Source organism: Passer domesticus, chromosome 16 (assembly GCF_036417665.1).
Source record: "Passer domesticus isolate bPasDom1 chromosome 16, bPasDom1.hap1, whole genome shotgun sequence".
Lineage (NCBI taxonomy): Eukaryota > Metazoa > Chordata > Aves > Passeriformes > Passeridae > Passer > Passer domesticus.
The window spans coordinates 12,197,055-12,216,289 of record NC_087489.1 but is presented as its reverse complement, the minus strand read 5'-3'; the positions used below and the strand labels follow the sequence as shown (position 1 = coordinate 12,216,289).

The 19,235-nt window shown below is 49.7% G+C and overlaps 1 protein-coding gene across 1 annotated transcript; it reads right to left on the bottom strand.

Annotated features, from left to right (window-relative positions):
- Positions 1-816: 816 nt before the first annotated feature.
- On the bottom strand, positions 817-18,360 carry APCDD1L (APC down-regulated 1 like). The gene is made up of 4 exons (XM_064391727.1): positions 17,977-18,360; positions 6,418-6,529; positions 5,134-5,692; positions 817-2,892 (listed from the first exon to the last, which is right to left on the bottom strand). Exons 1-4 carry the CDS (start codon positions 18,011-18,013, stop codon positions 2,128-2,130), a joined length of 1,473 nt encoding a protein of 490 aa, XP_064247797.1. The 5' UTR covers positions 18,014-18,360; the 3' UTR covers positions 817-2,127.
- Between the last annotated feature and the right edge of the window lie 875 nt (positions 18,361-19,235).

The following is a 19,235-nucleotide window of genomic DNA, read 5'->3' as shown; positions in this document are numbered from 1 at the left end:
TTTTCCTCTCAGAGGTGTCCTTAGAGGGGGGAAGAGGACACGGATGAGGTTTCACAGGGCAGTTCAGCCAGCAGAGCACTGGTGCTGCTGGAGCCGTGGTGCCTGAGCTGCCGCAGGGCAGAGCCTTCCACGGGCTTGTTGCTGACATTGCAGAAGTGTGTGATGGTGTTTCACATCACCTTAATCCCATCCCCACCTGGAAAGGATCTCTGGCCTTGTAAGAGCTTTTACACCGTGCAGGACCTGGGCTCTTGTTAAGTTTAATCCATTTTGGTGCCATGTAAATGAAACACAGTATCTGCACACAGCTCTGACGCATGGGGGTAAACACAGGGCAGGAATTGCCCTGTCCCTCTTCCACACACTCCAAAGGCAGCACAAGGCTGTTCCCTGCTCTGCCATGGGCGTCTGTCCTGCAGAGCAGGGGCCTGTGCTGATGGGAGCCACAGCAGCCCTTCCCTGGGCTGTGGTGAGCACAGTGAGGGGAAACTCCTGATGGAGAATTCTGCCCGTGTGGGCTTACAGGGGGTGCAGCTGAGCTGCCCATTCCCAGCACCCCAACGGGAACATCCCCAAGGAGACACCACCTGCTCTGGGATCACCTCAGTTGCCCGTGGATCTCCGTGCAGCAGCAGGGAACAAAGCACAACCAAGACTGGAAATAAGATTTGCCTGCTGAAGTCTCCAGGGATTAGGGAGGGAACCCAAGGCAAGGCAGCCAAGCCTGGCCCTTTTGTGTGTCACCTTCAAGTTGAACTGTTTATGTGCATGACTAATCCTGGGTCATGCCTGGAACATGTGAACATGCTGACAACATTTATGTCACAACTGTAATGCATTTAATAAGCATCTCATTTGAATTATTAATGTACAGATCCCCCCAAAGTATTTTTGTGTTATAAACCCCATAATTTATCTAAGTACAAGCTGCAAGTTCGTAAATACAGCATTAAGAAGGTGGCTATTGCATAGCTGCTTTAACAAAATATCTTTTGTGGGTAAGATATACAGGCTTATTTGGAGAGGATTTAGCTGCTGGAGAAGGGCTTCTCGAGGAAGTTATATGATGCTTAGCTGCAGCAGACAGGGAATATAATTTCATAGTTTGTCCTGCTTGTCAGTAGGAATCAGTTTGACCTGACTGTGCTGTCTGATCTGAGCATCTCTTCTGCTCATTGTTCACCAGAGGCAGATTTATAAAACATCTGTACAGGAACGGGGCTGGAAGTGACACTTTGAGAGGAGAGCTGCATTAACAGCTGCTGTGCCAGTAACTGCAGAGGAGGCAGTGGAAATACATGGCCTGAGAGGGCTGGTGAGGGATCTTTCCCTTCCCACGGGGCACGGTGGCAGTGCCTGTGCCAGCAGTGACACGGGGACACTGCTGGTGGCTCACAGAGAGAGCTGGGCTAACGCAGCAGGGATGCAGTGCTGCAGCCAGGGAATGCTGAGCCTTGGAGCTGTGCACAGAGTGTTTTCCATCTACTGTAATCTATGCCCAGGGTCAGGTGGAAAAGTTGAGCCCCCTGTGAGAGCTGTTCTGGGCATCTCCAAGTGTTTGTGGGTCCCTGTGTGTGACATACACAGGCAAAGTGCAGAAAATATCTGTAAACTGCAAGAGGCATGTGAACCGTGCCCTTCTCAAGAACACTTGCTGACTGTTTATTGCTGACTGACTCTGCAGATTAAATTTGCATGAACAGCAAAAAGGAGTGTGATGGGAGGGAACTTAACCTCAAAGAAACTCAGCAGCCAACACTTGGATGTTTGAATTACATCTGAATCAAGCTCTTGATTAAATCTTAGCAATGTCAAAAGCTCAAAGCAGCAATTTTAATTGATGTCACTTTTTTCCCCCCTCATGATGCTAAATTATCTGTTGCAATGTGCAGTGCATCCGTGTCAGTACATTAAATTTGCACGCAAAGAAGGGAGATTAGGCAATAAAGCCACAGGACAAACAGTGTGGAGTCAGGCATATCTCCTTGGCTTCGTTCACTATTGGGTGTTTTTAAAAAGTGTTTCCAAATCTGAATAAAACTGATTCCAGATGTGCTCATCTGAAGGATATAAAAATCACGCTAGCACCAAGATTTATCTGATTCTGCATTGTACCTGAAGAGATAACTAGTCCCATCTTAAAAACAGAAGTGCTATAAACAACAAAAAGGCCACAGGCAAAGGTTTTAGTGCTTCGATCCCATTAGCATCCTTTCTTCCCACGTATTTCAGACTGATGTAGTTGGAGAATTCCTCCGGGGCCGCAGCACACTGCATCAGAGGGGCCTGGTAGGAGGTGGGTCGCTTGTCGGGGCTGTCGGGGCTGGAGCCGTCCGTGGGCCGCTCCCCGATGTAGAGGAGGCTGCGCTCCTGCGTGTCCCGCTCCGTTTTGAACAGCTCGTACTCGGTGTGCGGCAGCTTGATGCCCAGCGCCAAGCATCCGTTCGTGGGTGTTATATCCTGCTCCACGCCGGCGCTCCAGGAGCCCGCCAGCCCGCAGCTCCCCGCCTCCGAGGAGTTGAGCATCAGCACCGTCACCGCGTCCATGGGCGTCACCCGAGCCTGGGTGACTTTGAAAGCCAGCTCGGTGCCGCCGCGCACCTTGGACGAGGGGATGCCCTGGCTGTAGTGCCCGGAGGCGTAGATGGTGAAGGTGGGCTGCCTGCAGAGCGGGTCGGAGTAGTGATAGTAATGCCCCTGCCAGGTGTGGTTGTTGCCGTGGAAGGTGAAGTAGCGGGTGAGGAAGAGCACGGCGGGGCGCACCTCGCAGTGCGTGCTGACCCAGCTGCCGCTGAGCTGCAGGGGCAGCGCGGCCCGGGCGGGCAGCACGGGCGGGTGGTGCTCGTCGGCCCTGGAGACGATCCCACACGCCGGGCAAGGGTGCACGTGGTGCTGCGGGAGACAGAAAATAACAGCTCTGCCAACTGGGAAGCAAAAAAAAAAAAAAAACCAAAAAACCAACAACAAACCTTCCAGAATATTTCAAAAGCTGCGGCTCCCCTCGCCCACAGCAGGGTGCGGAACTGCGGGGAGCTTGGCACAGGCTGCCGAGCAGATTAAGGGGATAAAGCGCTGCCCTGCTCTTTGCTATTCTGGTAGCCGAAGGACAGCGGCTGTGCCCTGCGGGTGCTGAGGACAGCCCGGGAGGAGCCCGGGGCAAGGGCAGGGCCAGGAGGGGAAGGCTCCCTCGGGACACCCAGGGCGCTCCCGGCAGTTTTCCATGGCTGGGTGAGGATGGGGGCGCTGGGCGTGCCAGAACAGAACTCCTGGGAATGAGGGAGGCTGTGACCCTGGGCAGCTCCAGGACAGCCCAGGGTGTTCTGCCTCCCCTCGCCCCGATCCTGCCCCTGCTCCCACATCCCGGGATGCGGGACAAGCCGGGAGGGGGACGCGGGGTTTTCCCAGAACCGGGGAAGAAAGGGACCCTGGGCAGAAGGGGGCCCTGACCTTCGCTCCCCTGAGTCAAACCAGCCCTGCCCTGATCCGCTGCCAGCAGAGGTTTTGTGTAGCTTGGAAATTTTTCTTGTACTTCATATATCACAACTGATTTATTTTTAAATAAGCAGGGTTGGAACGTTATATAATTTTCTAGAACACGAGCTAATCTTTACTGAACTGTCATAGGCAAGAAGGTTAAATAACTCAGTAGTTAACTGTAGGGTGGGTAATTTACATGCAAGTTGATTGGAGTCTACTGTAATTTAGTCATTTTCAGCTTGCTTTACTGCTACTGTCACAGTAATGAGTGCTGACAGTACACAGTACATTATGGCTAAATAATCCCAGAAGTTGGCAAATATATATGCTCTCCTTAGGCAGGAAATTCTTTGATAATGAAAGGTAATTTGGGGAGAATGGGTTTCTTTAAAACAGATATAAATTTAAGGGGAAAAGAGTGGTATTTTCAAAAAGAGAGTTAAAAAATAATTCCTGACATAGCTGTATAACTCACCAGCACAGGCAAATGGATGTCAGTTCACAGGAAATAAAAAATTTAAAAAAAAAATCCTATGCCCAATAAAATTATCACTATGGACATGGAGCCAAAACCCTTACTTGCTTAAACCAGTCGTGTGAAGTTATTTCTAATGTATGGCAGCTTCTAATTATGGCCAAGTGGTGACATCATGTGCGGGTCCATTGGAGAGCTGTTGGCTGATTAATTACAGGGCTGCATTCAGAGAGTGAATTTCAGTATCTTTAGGTTTGGTTTTAAATTAACTTTTAAAAGTGTTTATGTTTACCATCTGGTTTTGCTCATATATATGGTTTTGGCCCAAGATAATACAAGTTTAACCAAATTGAGAATGTTACTTTTGAGAGGCAGAGGGGTATTGCTCTGTGTTTTTCAAAGTTCAGCTGGTGTGGTTGGAGGTGTGGGGAAATGCTGCCCCAAAATATATTTTTTTTAGATTTATTTCCCTTCTATCTGGCAAAGTTCAGAGAGGTTTTTTCACCCCATCTCACTGCTCCACCATTTCTGATTTGATCAGCTTCAATTCAGATGGAAAGCTGCTTTCCTGGGAATAAACTAAGTTGCTATAAAACAAAATAAAATAGAATAAAAGGCAACCCAAGTCTTCTGCTCAGTCTTATGTATATCAAAATGGAAGTCTGATTTTTGTGTAATAACATTATTGTGTTGGGGGCAAGTTCCTGTGCTCCTGGCATTGCAGCAAGGGCGGAAGAGTTAATGGCAGATCCCTTGTTCCCCTCAGCCTGGAGCACACCCCAAGGAGCAAGGAGAGGGCAGAGCAGATGAAGAGCAGGGCAGATGAAGGGCAGAGCAGACAGGCTCTAACAATGTGCAGCCTGAAGCCTTCACTGACTTTGTGCGGGAAACAAGGAAACTGCATTTCCTCGTAAAACACGGCCAAACAAAAGCTGCAGCTCCAGGCCCATGTCAGTGCGGGCTTGTTTCCCATGTTGGTTTTGCTGAGCTTTCACCCGCCCCGGTCCTGTCCTCTCAGGAAGGCAGAGGGTGAGCCCCACACACCCCAGGCTCCCACACCATCACCCGCGTGTCTTTAGGACCGCAGGGGCCAAGAGCTGCAAGGTGTGGCTGGAACAGCCAGGGAGCTGCTGGCGGAGCCCCGCGGCAGCAAGGGCACCGTGCCAAGGCCTCGTCCTTACCAGGGCGCTCTGCAAGGGGCGCTGGTAGCCGGTGGGGCGGTAGCGCAGCCTCTCCCCCCAGTCCGTGTGGATGTCCCCCAGGTAGAGCTCCTCCACCAGCCGGCTCCCGCTCTGCTGCGGCTGCAGCAGCGGCTGGAAGTGCCGCTCCACCCTCACCAGGCTCAGCTCGTGCATGGCGAAGCCCAGCGCCGCGGTGCAGTCGCGCTCCGTCTTGGCGCTCAGCACCTCGTACAGGGCTCCCGGAGCCCAGGAGCGCCCCGGGGGCAGGAACCCACGGCAGCCCTCGCCGGAGGTCTGGTTGATCCAGGAGGCCACCTCCCGCATGGCCTTCTGGCTGTGGAACACGATGCCCACTTTGTGGAGGTGGTAGTCGGCCTCGGTGGCCCCGCGGGTGATCCAGGAGGCCTGGCGCAGCCGGAGCTTGCCCTTGATGACCAGCGAGTAGGAGGGGTCGCGGCAGGACGGGTCCCAGTAGTAGAACTGCAGAGCCTTGAAGAGCCGGTTGGTGTAGAAGAGGTAGGATCGGGTCAGGAACTCGGGTCCCGGCCGCACCTCACACCTGCGGGAAGGCAGCGCTGAGCCACGGCGGAACAGGGACAAATCCCTCCCAGGCAGCTGGGGTGCAAACAGAGCTGGGAGCAGCTTCCTGGGCAAGAGCCTCCCACACATGATGGCCACCCTTGGGTGGCTTTACAGCCTGGGCATCTGCTACTAAAATCTGAAAGTGATGGACAGAGACCTTACACTTCAGGCATGTCCACAGGAGGAGTGTGGAGGGCAGCAGGAATTAAAGCTGCTCTGCCCATTTGAGCTGCAGCCCGATGGGGAAGTAGCAGGTGGCTCTAGGGACATCCGGGGGTCCCACACTCCTCCAGATGGGAATGAGAGCTTGGGGGAGAAGGAAACTCTCCTCTTGCTGGACAGTTTGCTGTACGGGGATGAACAGGGGCTGGGGCCTCTGGGGGTCGATTCTGAGATCCTCCGGGATCTGGGGATGTGTTCCCAGTGGATAGGAGTGCCTTCCCAGGAGAACGAGGTGGCTTACCGGGGTGTTAAGGGCGCGTTCCGGGGGATCTGGGGCGCTTTGCGATGGATGTTCCCTCCCATGTGTGTCCTCCCCGTGGCTTTAGGGGTGCATTGTCAGGGGAGAGGGGCAGGTTCCCAGGCTCTGGGGGTGCCCTCCCGGGGCTTGGGGCGCATTCCCGGGCTCGGGGGTGCCTTACCCGGGTCGGGGGTGCCTTACCCGGGCTCGGGGGTGCCTTACCCGGGTCGGGGGTGCCTTACCCGGTGGAGACCCAGCGCCCCTCCAGGCGGGGCGGCAGCCGCGCGGCGATCCCGGCGCTGTCCTGCAGGTGGCGCAGCTGCTGGCGGCAGCGCGGCTCCGCGGCCGCGCAGGCTGCGGGACACGGGGAGCGGGGTCAGCGCCGCGGGCACTGACCCGGGCGAACCCCCAGCAAGGCACACGCGCGGGTTTATTTCGCTCAAGTTTCCCACTTGAGTTTCATCTGAATCTAACTGGTTTGTAGATGAAACCTTCAAATAAAACGGAGCGCTCTTTGTTGGTGTTCTTCCCCTCTCATGCTATTGTTGAGGCAGTGGCTGGAACGGGGAATTACAGCATGGGAACGCTGGCCTCGCCTGTCGCCCGCCATAAGGACAGTAATTCTGTCACTTACCTCATTTCCCATAACAACGGATGTTATTGGCTTAGGGAATGTGTGAACACTCAGCTAAATCCTGAAGACCTTTGCATGCACGCACACATAAGCACACATATTCCTACACATTATTCACTCTTTGCTTAAGCACTCTGTGGCACTCATTGCAGGGCTGCTTCTCTAAGAAACTTGGGATTTCCCTCCTCATGGCACCATGGGAAGAGCTTTCAGTGAAGCTCCTCCCAAAACCCCGCTGATTCTCTGACCCTGGTTCCAGCGGAGCTCAGCCCAGCCAGGGCTTTACGAGCCCAGATGGGGTTGGTTTGCTCCAGCTGCACTTTGCATTTTACCCAGGAGTCTGCTGGACATTTTGAAGCCAACTTTTATTCACTCCATGCCAGTGTTAGGACACGGGTTGCTTTCCAGCCTGGCTATCAGCTGGAACAAAAGATCCAACATCTATGTGTCGCCTTCCCACAGAATGAGGATGTGAAAGGTTTGCACACCCTGTGCCTCAGTCAAGGAGATGAACACACAGAGTCACAATATACAAGCTCTGGACCAAGTCAGGTGGGAATTCAGTAATTAAATGTCTGCTGTGCAAGTCAGAGGCTCCTGAGAGGGAGGGAGCTCCACTAAATCCCCTCTAAAAGGAGAGGGAATCCCACTCAATAACTTCAGACTTGTATCTGATGGACAAATTCAGCCACTTCACTATGGTGCTGCCATTTTACAGGCCACTTGAAGTGTATTTGTGTATTTATGTATGTGAGCACACAAAGCCTGAACTACCACAAAAGGAATAAACACATGGAAAGGGAAGCCCCCAGTGAAGTGGGAGAGCAGCACCCAAAGGCCAGGGGAACCAGCCTTGCATTTCCTGGTACCTCACCCTTCTCTGGAATGCACGAAACAGCTGGAAAGACACATTATTAGAGTTCAGGGCTCTTTTGGGAGCAGACTCACAACTGCACTGCTCTTACCATCCTTAAGGGCTGGACGAGGTGAGCAGGCACAGCCAACTACTTCACCATTGCTTGCACTCGTGCTTCCTAAAATGAAGTTCCTGTGAGTCTCCATGTGAAAATGGGAAAATATGGGATGACAAAACCCCCTGCTATTAGTTAAACCTCTAATTTGGCAGCTGCAGCACGTGTGAGGCTGCCCCATGGGTGCCTATTTAGGAGAGCCATTAGGAGCTGGGGAGCTGTATCCTCAGCCCAGCTCTGCCTTGACTCTGCTCTGGGGTCCTCTGTGCTCCCTACTCCTGGGGCTTTCTTTTAAACTCACACTCAGAATATGCCAAGATTCATTTGACTGCCCTAAGAGACCTAAGTCCTGGAGAGTCATCAGAACAAGGGCAGTCCAAACTGAACCACACTTCAAACAAACACAAAATTATTATCCTAGAGAATACAGTCAACTAAAAAAGAACTGTATTTGTATTAGAGGTAATAATGGACATAAGGGTCAAATTTGCTCTTGCCCATAACCACAGAAAGACTCTAGAGGTATCAGTGCAGTCTATAGATACATAGAATGCAGCTATAAAATATACACAATATAACCCAGTCAACTCACAAGCTGAGCTCTGCGTGTGTTTATTGCAGCAGAAGCTTCAATATCTCGCTGAACCCTTCGTGCTACTCTTGGCAGAGACACTAATAGTCTACATTGTTTGGGAGCAAAGACACTTTGGCAATGCAAGCACTGCATTTTGACACATTCAATACAAAAGGGAATTTTTATAATGGGGATCAAACTTCATGGGAAAAGAAAAAAAAAAAAGCAAAAAAAAGGCCTCCAGAATGTAAATATTTGACATGATGGGAATTCCTAAGGATTTTGTCTTACTTAATTGTGCACAAGACTCCAAGCTGGATGCATCCTCAAACCAAAAGCTATTGGCCTGTGCCCAAAATTTGTGACTGCTTTTTTCTCCCTCAAATACTCCAGCCCCACCAGATCCAAACATCCTTTCAAGCTGGAAAAGTTTAGTCCCAGGCCTAAAATCTGTAGTTAGAGCACCTCTCTATTCCAAGAGCAGCATGAAGTGGCTGTCACTCATGTGTCACTCTGTTACTCAGCCCCTGGTAAAGCGCATCAGAGCAGCTCCTCTTTCTTAAGAGTGACACAAATTAACTGCTCTATAGAGTTCTCAGGCAGGAGGAAGGAATTATTCACAATTCATCTTCAAGACAAAAATCCTCATTCATAGGAAAATCTAAAAAAATGCCTAACTGTGATCTCTCCTCCCTAACTGTGATCTCTCTCTCCCCCTCGCTCGCTCTGCCGTCCGTCTGTATCGATTAACCACCAGCGTTTCCAGAGAGCTCCCCAGCACAGCACTTAGACAAGACAGGGCTTTTCCCAGCTTTTCCCAGCTTTCCCAGTGTGTGCTGCATCCCAAAGACCAGCCCAAAGCCTCGGAGCAGGGCGCTGCACAAGCACTCAGGCAGGGAGTGGCAGAGCCATCACTGCCATCAGCACAAACCCGACCGAGCCTTGAGCACACAGCTCCAGCAGCAGCTGTGACCAACCATTCCAACCCTCACTTGTACAAACCACGTCCAGGAAAATCAGATCCACGGCATCAAATTGACAAGAAGGGCAGAAATGGAAATTCTCAAATTCTCCTCACAGTAAATTGTTGGTGAAATTAAGGTGGAAGATTTCGAGGCAACGGCCAAGCCTGGAAATGAGAGCCCTGTGCTACACAAGAGCTGTGTGCTCCAGATGCAGAGCCACTTCTCACTTCTAAAGGAAAAAAACATCAACCAAGAGAGAAATGCTGTCATATTCCTCCTTGGAAACAAATCTTGTTTGTGCACCCCCAAGCAGATTGACTCTGGAAAAAAGCAAAGTTGAGTCACACATCTGTTTCTTCATAAATGGAGGAGAAAATGCATATATTACAGTTTGCAACAAATTAGTTACTGTGGATCAGCTCTTCTCCAGAGCTGGACTGTTTTATCTCTTACATGTTATTGCCTCCTATGGCCAGAATTTATCATTCCCATTTATAATTCTAATGTTTCAGTTAGTCACCCATTCACAGGGATAAGATCAGGGCCTGAAGTCACGGAGCGTTACACATTTCTTCATTTAGAGATGACATAAAACCTTTGATATTTTCTGAGGAATGTTCAGACTGGAAAGAAATAGGCGATAAGAAATGTATCAATGTATTTTGCATAAGTGAATTACACTTTTCCACACAGACTTCATTAACACAGCAAAACAGTGTTTCTTTAGCATTTTCCTCTCCTGAGTGCACACAGAATGGATTTTGGGTTAGCCACTAAAGGAATAAGCATTCTTTTAGAAGCAAACAAAATAGTTGTATTTAGCAAATCAATTTTTCTTGCATTTGTGTGGAGATTAAGTTAGTGGTGCCTTTAATTCACTCAGAAAAAGGCATTCCCAAGAGAACAGCTCTGTGGGAAGAGATAAATTTTATATTATAATATTATAAAGTTATAAAATTTAAATATAACCCACTGGGGATGGAAAAGTGTATCACAGCAGAACCTTGCATTTTGCCTAAATACAAACTGAACACAGTTCAGGACAGAGCTTAAGCACACGCTTAAGTCTAATTGGTTGCAGTGAAACTTAAGCATGTGCTTGAAATTAAGCCAGTGCATGAGCATTTTTCCTGATTAGTAATGCCTCCCTGAACTGAAGCCAGAATGTGGTCAAGTGGTTGAGGGAGGATGCCAGTGCTTTCACTGGAGCACTGTTTGGTTTCTGGAAAAGTATTTCTATTATTCATCCCTTCTCCTCTTTGTCTGTAAAATGGGTATATTCACATTTAGCTGTTTCACCAGGCTGGTGCTCAGTTCATGATATTCATAAAATGCTTTGAATTCACTAAATGTTTCTCAGTTATGCCCTCAGGGCTGGCACAGTAACTGTATTACCCACAAACTGTCATTGCAGAGCATCACCCTGAGCTTCCTCTGCACACTGAGCATAATCACACATGAAATCCTGCAGATCCTAAGAGGAAACTCGGCCGACTCAAAAGTCCCAAGTAGTTTGGGATTTTAGAGAAGTTTTCAAAACATATTTTCACCTCATACATTCAACACAATGGCATTTGAGTTCAGACATCCCATTCTATGGTTCTAGCCTGGCTTTGTTCTAAGGCTGTGAGCACTGCCTGATCTGTCTCATATCCAAAATTAAAATAGTGAAGGGCTTGTGGTGAGTTGCCTGGGGGTTTTAAAGGCACTAGAGAAGTAAATATTTTGCTCTTGGAATAATGGAATAATGTATTTTTCCTGTTAAGTGTCATGTGCAGCAACAGATGACAAGACAGATGGGATTTAGGGAAGGGGAGGAAGGAGAAGTACCCCAAAGATCTTCTTCAGTATAAACTACATTTAAAGAAAATGGCTTCTTCAAACTGCCTCTCTGGCTGCTTACCCCAAAGACAATCAAGCCTACCACTGTAAATGGGATTCAAGGGCTTGATCCCAGTTTTTCTGGAGTCTGTAAGAAGGAAATGTCTCATCAGCACCTTATTCAGAAGATGCCCATCCCCATAAACTGACAGTAAACACTGAGGAAAGGAGGAGAAATGGGATAGGGAGAATCACAGAATGGTTTGGGTTGGAAGGGACTTTACAGATCATGGTATTCTCAAATGGGGTGAACTAAGCAGGACATGTAAGAGCTGGGACAGAGGACTTTGGTGACAAAATAAAGCCCAAGAGCCAGATGTGAGTCCACTCTCCCATGAGCTCTCCTGCAGTCCATGCTCACCAAAACACTCTTAGGTTACACAGCAGAGCTCTACTCACAATATCCTTGCTGCCCTGACAGAGACAGGAGCCATTTCACTTCATGTTCCTCTTTCTCAGCCCCAGATGCTGCACAGACTCAGACCAGCCCACACTTTTCCTACAGCTGAACTGGCCAGTGCCAAAAGATTGACTGGAGAACAGCAGCAGCTCCAGGCAGCCCAATGGCCCCAGCTGGCCCAGCCACTGTGGTCAGCTCAGGGGTCACTGGCCCTTGGCTCAGAGCCCGTCCTGCTGCCAGCCCTGCACTGGGCAGCCCAGCCAGGGACAGCAGGGAGGGCAAGAGGGTTGAGAAGGCGGCTCTGCTGTGAGCCAAAATCTGAGAACTCACAGCATTAACACGCCATGACTTGTGTTCAACTCTGATCAGTATTGCCAAATTTGGCACAGGTAAATATGTAACCAAAACCCAAAGGAAAACAAAGGAAAGAAAGGTGATGTTAGAGCTTTTTTACTTGAGAACTGCTGCAAGTTTTAATTTCAGTTTGGTGAGACAGGTGAGACCACAGTGAGATCTCTAACCCCCTGGGTGCCTAAACAGTGAGAGGCTGGGGAGAGCAAATGGAGGGAAGCATTTGTTTTCCAAAATAAAAACAAGGCTGAACAATACCCCCGGGGTACCATCATGACTCAGTTAAATTCTAACCAGAATTCACATTCTTACCAAATTGCAAATATTACATCTATATGCTTTAATTCAGATGAGTCGGAAACCCAACTGAAAAAACAGCACATGGATGTGAAATTAATGCCACACTGTTGTTATAAATGTATAGAGCACCCATGCAGGTTTTGGCAGTGCCCCTGAACCCCTGCACAGACACATTATTAGTGGCTATCATGGCCATTTTTAATAGTGATGGCTAAGCATATTTTTTCCTGGAGTGCTTTGAAGAGCAGAACCAGTAATCAGCCATGGCTTGGCTATAAAATGTCAACCTCATTTCAAATGTCTAAATCACTCACATGGACCAAGAGTGCAGAGAGGACCACCCACCACATAATATTAACATAAATACAGCATTTACCCAAAGCAAAATGAGCAACTGGAACTGGCGGGAGTTGAGAGTAGAACAACAAAAAATGATGAGGGGGTGGGAGGGATTGAGTTACAAAGGAAGATTAAAAGAGCAGAGTACATATAGCCTGGCTGAGCAAGATGGATATGATAACAGCCTATAAATATTCACAAAGCACAAACACCAAGGAAAGGAAGGAATTCCTTGCAGTGAATAAAAGGATTCTGTTGGGAGCGAATGAAGAGAGGAAAAACATGTGGCTTGTATGGCAGAGTGAACTTCTCGAGGCACAATGGAGTAGGCAACCTAAGTCCACTTGCTTGGCAGGATTTGAGGGATTGAGCAAAGCATTAGTTCAGCAGGGAACAGCCCGCTCTTGGCAGGGAGTTGGCGGGATAATCTGAGTGGCCTTTCAGTCTCCCACTGCTACGGAGCCGCCCCAGTTCCCTGCTCCCACGGGGGACAGCTGCTCTCCTGTGTAAGCACATTGTTCACTGTCCTGCTCTTCAGACTCCCTCCCTGGCCTCCACGGGACTAGAAATGAGGGCTGGATGCACAAAGGCATTTAGGGATGTAGAGACCTAAGCAACTGCAATAGGTACTAAACTGCTGGACACAGCTGGGAATCCCAGCAGGTCCCTGCCATGTCAAGTACTCACTGCTGAAAATCTAAGTCCAGGAAATTAGGTTATAAACCCACTAAAGCAAGAACAATCCTTTTGTTCTCCCTTTATTTAGCACCTAACACAACAGGGCTCTTGGCGCTGCTGCAAGGATACTGTTTATAGTAATAAAATTAGGATCTAATAGGATCTAATACTCTGAGGCTACTTGGCTCCTGTGAAGCCAAGGATGAGAAGGGCATTCAAAAGCAGTCATCCTCAGGAAAAAAGCTCTGCAGAAAGGAGGGAAACTGATCCAGAGCCCACACCAGCAATACACACACGTTTAACTTAGAGCCACAAGTGACCACAGAAAAAGGTTACTTGTTCAGCTGGAGCACAGAATTGAAGTTACTTCTAACATGTGTTTTGGGGTCTGGGTGTGGTTTCTCGATAGCCTGAAATTTCAGTCTACTGTTTAGCCTGTCCACATTAGCCAAGTTTTGATGCGTTCCAGTTCTCCTAAACTCTGCCGACAGATGCTAAAATCAAAGCTGACATTCAACCTACGTGCTGCATAATCTAATAACAGGACTTGTGCTACTCAAAACTAACAAACTCTGGGAGCTTTTCTGCAGCAAAACCTTGCTGTCATTTATATTCTCGTCTGTCTTTTCCAGGCAGGCTAACTGGGAAATATGACTTCTTTTTTCTCTGAAAAGCTTTAAAAATAACATGTCATTGTGTTTTTGTATCAACAGGGGAGAGCCAAGCCATAACTTGCCGTGTCCAGCACTTGTGGATTTAGTGAGAGTGTGAACAAGGTGAATCCAATTGTCTCAGTGGGGAGCTTGGTGTATACATTGATCCCGGAGTGCCAGGAGAAAGCTGCTTCCAAAGACCACAGTCTTGGAGTTAGACAAGGCCAAAATGTCACACATTTGTCAATGTTTCTTATTAACCCAGGAGAAACCATGGGGGACTTTTTCAGTGCTTGACATACACTCAAGTTTAAAGCATGATTTTAAAATCTAAACTCAAGCAAATCTCCTCAAGCACTCTGTGGTGAGACTTCTCCTGTTGATTTATGTCCCCTCACATCAGCTGTAAGTAGGGCTTGCACCAATCCAAATATCTGTCTAACAGTGCCACAGGAGCTGAGCTTCTTTGCAGCATTCAGATTCAGCTGAATTCAAACCGTGATGATTCAATAAGCTATTCACTGAAAATGAGAAAACACCACTACGAAAGCCACAATTATCACACCATCACCCTGCTAAAACTCAAAAATAATGATGGATTTCAACCTCTTATCACTTAACACCCTGAAGCCTTGGCATTTAGAATAAATATCAGAGCTTCTTTTCTAAGACACGGAAACAGAACTGCCCTAATTTTGCATTTTAAACCATGAGACCTTTTAACTCCTTAAAGAAGAAAACTCCACAGATTGCAGCTTACTAACCCCTCAGATCTTACACAAATTAAAATGGGAAGAGAAGGAGCTGTTCTATGAATCACATTTTCAGTTTCTGGCAGCACTCTTAGCCTACAGAAGAAGGGTTACACATTGAAATTCTCACGTTCTCACTGTCAGTTTCTTGGGATTATTATATCTGAGACACACCATCTTAAAATCAGGAAGTTTCCCTTCTTTCACACCTTTATCTTCCACGGCAAATGAATAAGAAAACCAAAGCACTTGTGTAAGAGCATTGTATAGGTGCTTCCTAATTTGAGGTTGATTTTAGCAGTGATTGTATCTCACCCATGAAAGCGTTGTCTTTATAGATGACATATGCTCTGTTGTGGGGAAACACAGGATCCCACTGAAAGCAAAACCTCTTTCCAAACTTTGTTCTGCCAGATGCAGCCTCCCCTAGCATTGGATTCCAGCTTTGGTTTTCTTCACAGCAATTTCTGGCTTTTGAAAATCTCCTTACTCAACAATTTGTGCTTGTGGGGAAAATATAGAAACCACACAATATTTTTTTCACTTGTGCTTTTTTTACATCTCAGCCCTGTTTTTATCTATATCCATATACTTTGAAACGTGGCTAACCCTATAATTATTGAAAGAACAAATAGAGTCATATCACACAATCCAGCATAGCACATTAGTTGTTGATTTATTTTGGCCTGAGAAATGAAGAATAAAAGCCACCAATCTGGTAAAAAAAATTAGCTAAGTAAACATTAACCAAATAAATATTTGAACCAAAGACAATGATGTTGGTTTAGTAGTAGGAACAGATATATTATTGTGTAAATAGACACACATCTCTATGCTGAGTGTTGTTCTAACACTTATGGGATTCTCTTGCTAATCTCTAAACTTAGTGCAACTGGTGATGTTATTTTACTTCAACACTGTCACTTTCAAACTTAAAAGTAAACATTGAAAACAAGAATAGATATTTTATGTTAAAACCATGTAGGAGAAGCTACACATAAAAAATATCAGTGCCATGTTATTGGAATGTACAGACTTTAATGAAAGCTTAGGTAAAACTCAGCAGGTCTCAGGGGACATTTCCAGGAATGAGTGATTCTTTTCTGGAGGAGACTCCAAAGTCAGATCCAGTTACCTAACTAAAGTGGTTTTTCAACTAATTATGCACTGGTGTCATGCCCATGCTAATGTTCAGCCTTATGCAAAATGCAGAATGCCAGCCTTGCTCACAGTGAGCAAAGCTTGCTCTGATTTTAATGAGTTCTGGGTCCGACTTAGGTATTTAAACAGTTACTTTGAGGTTCAGTTTCTGTTCTTACTGAAATCAATAGAAATTCTCTCACTGACATCAGATGCAAGAAGCAGAGAGTTTAGGTTAGACTGGACTAAGAGAAACTGCATGAGGATTTAAGAAAGAATTATTTTAACTAGACTTCAGTGAGTAAACTTACATAATGCAGTATAACAGATCCCTGAGCAGAGCAACTTGACCTAGTAAGATACTTAGAGAATTCATATTTCTCAGCTTTATTTTTCAAACACATGACAAAGATCCCACATAAGGAGAACAGGAAGGTAACTCCACAAAAGTGCCCTTCTCAGAGATTTCTTTCTGTAGTCTGGTCCTTTACACTTAATGCAAGTACTGCCCAATAGCTGTCACCACACAGTTCTTTTGCCTTGATCACTAAGCCCTGAGCTGGAGAGGTGAGCCAATGTGGTTTTTGCTGCCCATAACCTCAGCTGAGTGAACTAAGTGGTAGAAAGAGCAGTAGAAACCAGGTGCCTGGATTTTCAGTGTCCAGACTGCACAGGGCCCTCAGGGACATCCTCTCACCCTTCCTTTCACCTGTCCCTTCTGTTCAGGAGTCTCAACCAAGGGTCTCCTCTGCATTTCCTAGGAAAATACTGTCTGAGGATGGAGGAGTCTCTCTCAGACTCTGCTGTTTGTCATAAACAGAAATAATTTTGCGTATTTTTCACAGCACAGTTGCCTTTGTTTTCCCATATGGTCTCTTAAGCCAGAACCTTTTCTTCTGAAACTGCTCCAAGAACCGTGGGGTTGAAAGATGCCTTTCTGAAAGGGAGCTGCAGAGATGCAGCTTGTGCTGCTCCGCGAGCCTGTCTGCACAGCTGGGGCTCAGAATCACGTCCCTGGAGCAGGAGGCTACTTGTGAGGTTGTCCCTTGCCAGGGCAGGTGCTGGATTCTCCTAGGGAGAATTCCCTACTCCAGTGAAAATCACCTCTAAGCCCTTCCTGCAGCTAAACTCTGCTCGATGCTCTCCGTGCACCATACTCGGGACAGCTGCGGTGACAAAGGGGATGCCCGACTGTCTCTGCCAGCACCTCCCTGGGCAGCTCAGCACCGGACTGCCAGCCCTTCTGGCATCCCTGCACGGCGCTCACTGGGAAAAGGCTTCAGGGGCTCAGTCTCCGCTCCCAATCCCACAGCTCGGGGGGAGCAACCCGGGGCTCCGCGGCGCTCCCCGCCCGTCCCTGCCCCGGCGAGCGGCGGTGGGGCTGCGGAGCTCCCGGCACTCCGCGGAGGCACGGCGGGAAAACCCTGCCGGGCCGGCCGGGCACCGAGGCTGAGGGAAACCCTGCCCGGGCCGGGCACCGAGGCTGAGGGAAACCCTGCCCGGGCCGGGCACCGAGGCTGAGGGAAACCCTGCCGGGCCGGCCGGGCACCGAGGCTGAGGGAAACCCTGCCCGGGCCGGGCGGGCACCGAGGCTGAGGGAAACACTGCCCAGGCCGGGCACCGAGGCTGAGGGAAACCCTGCCCGGGCCGGGCACCGAGGCTGAGGGAAACCCTGCCGGGCCGGCCGGGCACCGCGGCTGAGGGAAACACTGCCCAGGCAGGGGGTGACCCGGGCAGGGAGCGGCGAGCTCCGGGCGCCAGGTGCCTCTGCCCGGGCGGGGGCACCCCGGGAGCCCCGTCCCGGAGCCGGCCCCACCGAGACCCGCCGTGCGACTTCCTCCTGGTCCTCTCGCCCCCTCCTCGCCGCTTCTTTGCACCCTCTTCGCACTCCCCTTGCATTTTCCTGCATCCTCCTCCCCAGTCCGCTGCGCTCTTCTCGCACACTTCTTGCACACTCCTCGCTGTCCCCCTGCACTCCCCATAAAGTCAGTCTCGTTGCATTCCAGCCCCTTGCACCCTCCTGCCCGCTCCTGCCCCTTCACTGTGCCCGGATGGGTGAGGGAGGTGACGAGGAACCTCATGAGGGTACGACCCCCACTCCGCCACCCGCTCTCCCTCCCGTCCTCTCGCCGCGGGACGGCACCGGCCGCCGGTGGCACCTACCTACGAGCAGCCCTGCGAGCCACCAGCACCGGACCATGGTGCCCGCTGTGTGTCCCGGCCAGAGGCGCGATCGCCGCCGGTGCCCGCGGAGCTCAGCGGGGCGCGGCGCCCGGCGGTGCAGCCATGGGCCGCCTCCGGCGCTCCGGTGCCCGCGTCGGCGGCACCCCGGCTTCAGCCCTCAGGCGTCCTGCTCAGCCCGAGCCTTGCGAAGGGATAAAGGGGGGGCGAAAAAAAGAAAAGTATATATTTTAAAATAAAGCTCCGCAGCCCACCCCGCCTTCGCCGTGGAGCGCGTCCCCCCGGCTGCTGATGGCTTTAATGGAGCTTGGCAGCCACAGGTTCCCGCTGCCAGAAGAGGTGGAGACTCCGCCGCCTGCGCCCCACATGCGGCCGCGCACCGCACACGCGGGGGAGGAGGAGGAGAAGGAGGAGGAGGAGGAGGAGAAGGAGAAGGGCAGCCCCGGCCCGGCACCACGGATCGTGGTGGGCGCCCGCCTCGGGATTGATTCCCTCAGGGACCGGCTCCACCTTACCCGACCTGAGGCCTTGGTGCTGCCCTGGGCCCCGAGGTCTTGGAGGCGTTTGGGGGCCGCGGGCCAGGTCTGTGCTGTGGAACGCCATGAGGGGATCGTCCCTCTATCCCCACACCATGAGAGGATCATCTCGTCATCCCCATGCCATGAGGAGATTGTCCCCATTCCATGAGGGGATCATCCCTCTATCCCCAGGCCATGAGGGGATTGTCCTCGCATCCCCACAGCCTGGTCCTCCTGCCCACTGTGCCCCTGGCACCCTCAGACCCTTCATTATCACCAGGGCCATCAAAAGAATGCATAGAATCCCTTAAAAATCCTCTCAACACTCTACACAGAAAAAATATGGGACCCTTTGGGCAAGTCAGAATGCCCACCTCAGGTGATGCTTGCCCATGCCAGCCATTCCCTCTCCATTCCTCAAACCAGGCCTGCGGGACAGAGCTGTGACCGACAAAGGACTCAGAATCAGCTCTTGGCATGAAGCAAAGCACAAATCTTAATTTAGATGTGTTTGGGACAGAACAACACTTCTCTTTGTTTCGGTGAGTATCCATGAACCATCTTGTTCTCTCCCTTTGAGCACATAAAACAATGCGTGTGTCCCGTAGTGTGAGGGCTCGCTGCCTTTGGAAGCAGTGAGGGAAGAGGCTGGGCTGCCATGGCTCTGCCAGGTCAACACTTATGGTGCTGGCACTAAAGGCTGAAGTTTAATGCATTTTTCCA

Bases quoted from the DNA above. Each gene is read 5' to 3' on its own strand.
- APCDD1L (XM_064391727.1), bottom strand. From the start codon at position 18,013: ATGGTCCGGTGCTGGTGGCTCGCAGGGCTGCTCGTAG. The intron at 6,530-17,976 runs GTAGGTGCCACC...CGTGTCCCGCAG, and splicing joins GCTCGCAGGGCTGCTCGTAG to CCTGCGCGGCCGCGGAGCCG. The intron at 2,893-5,133 runs GTAAGGACGAGG...TGTCTCCCGCAG, and splicing joins GCCCCTTGCAGAGCGCCCTG to CACCACGTGCACCCTTGCCC.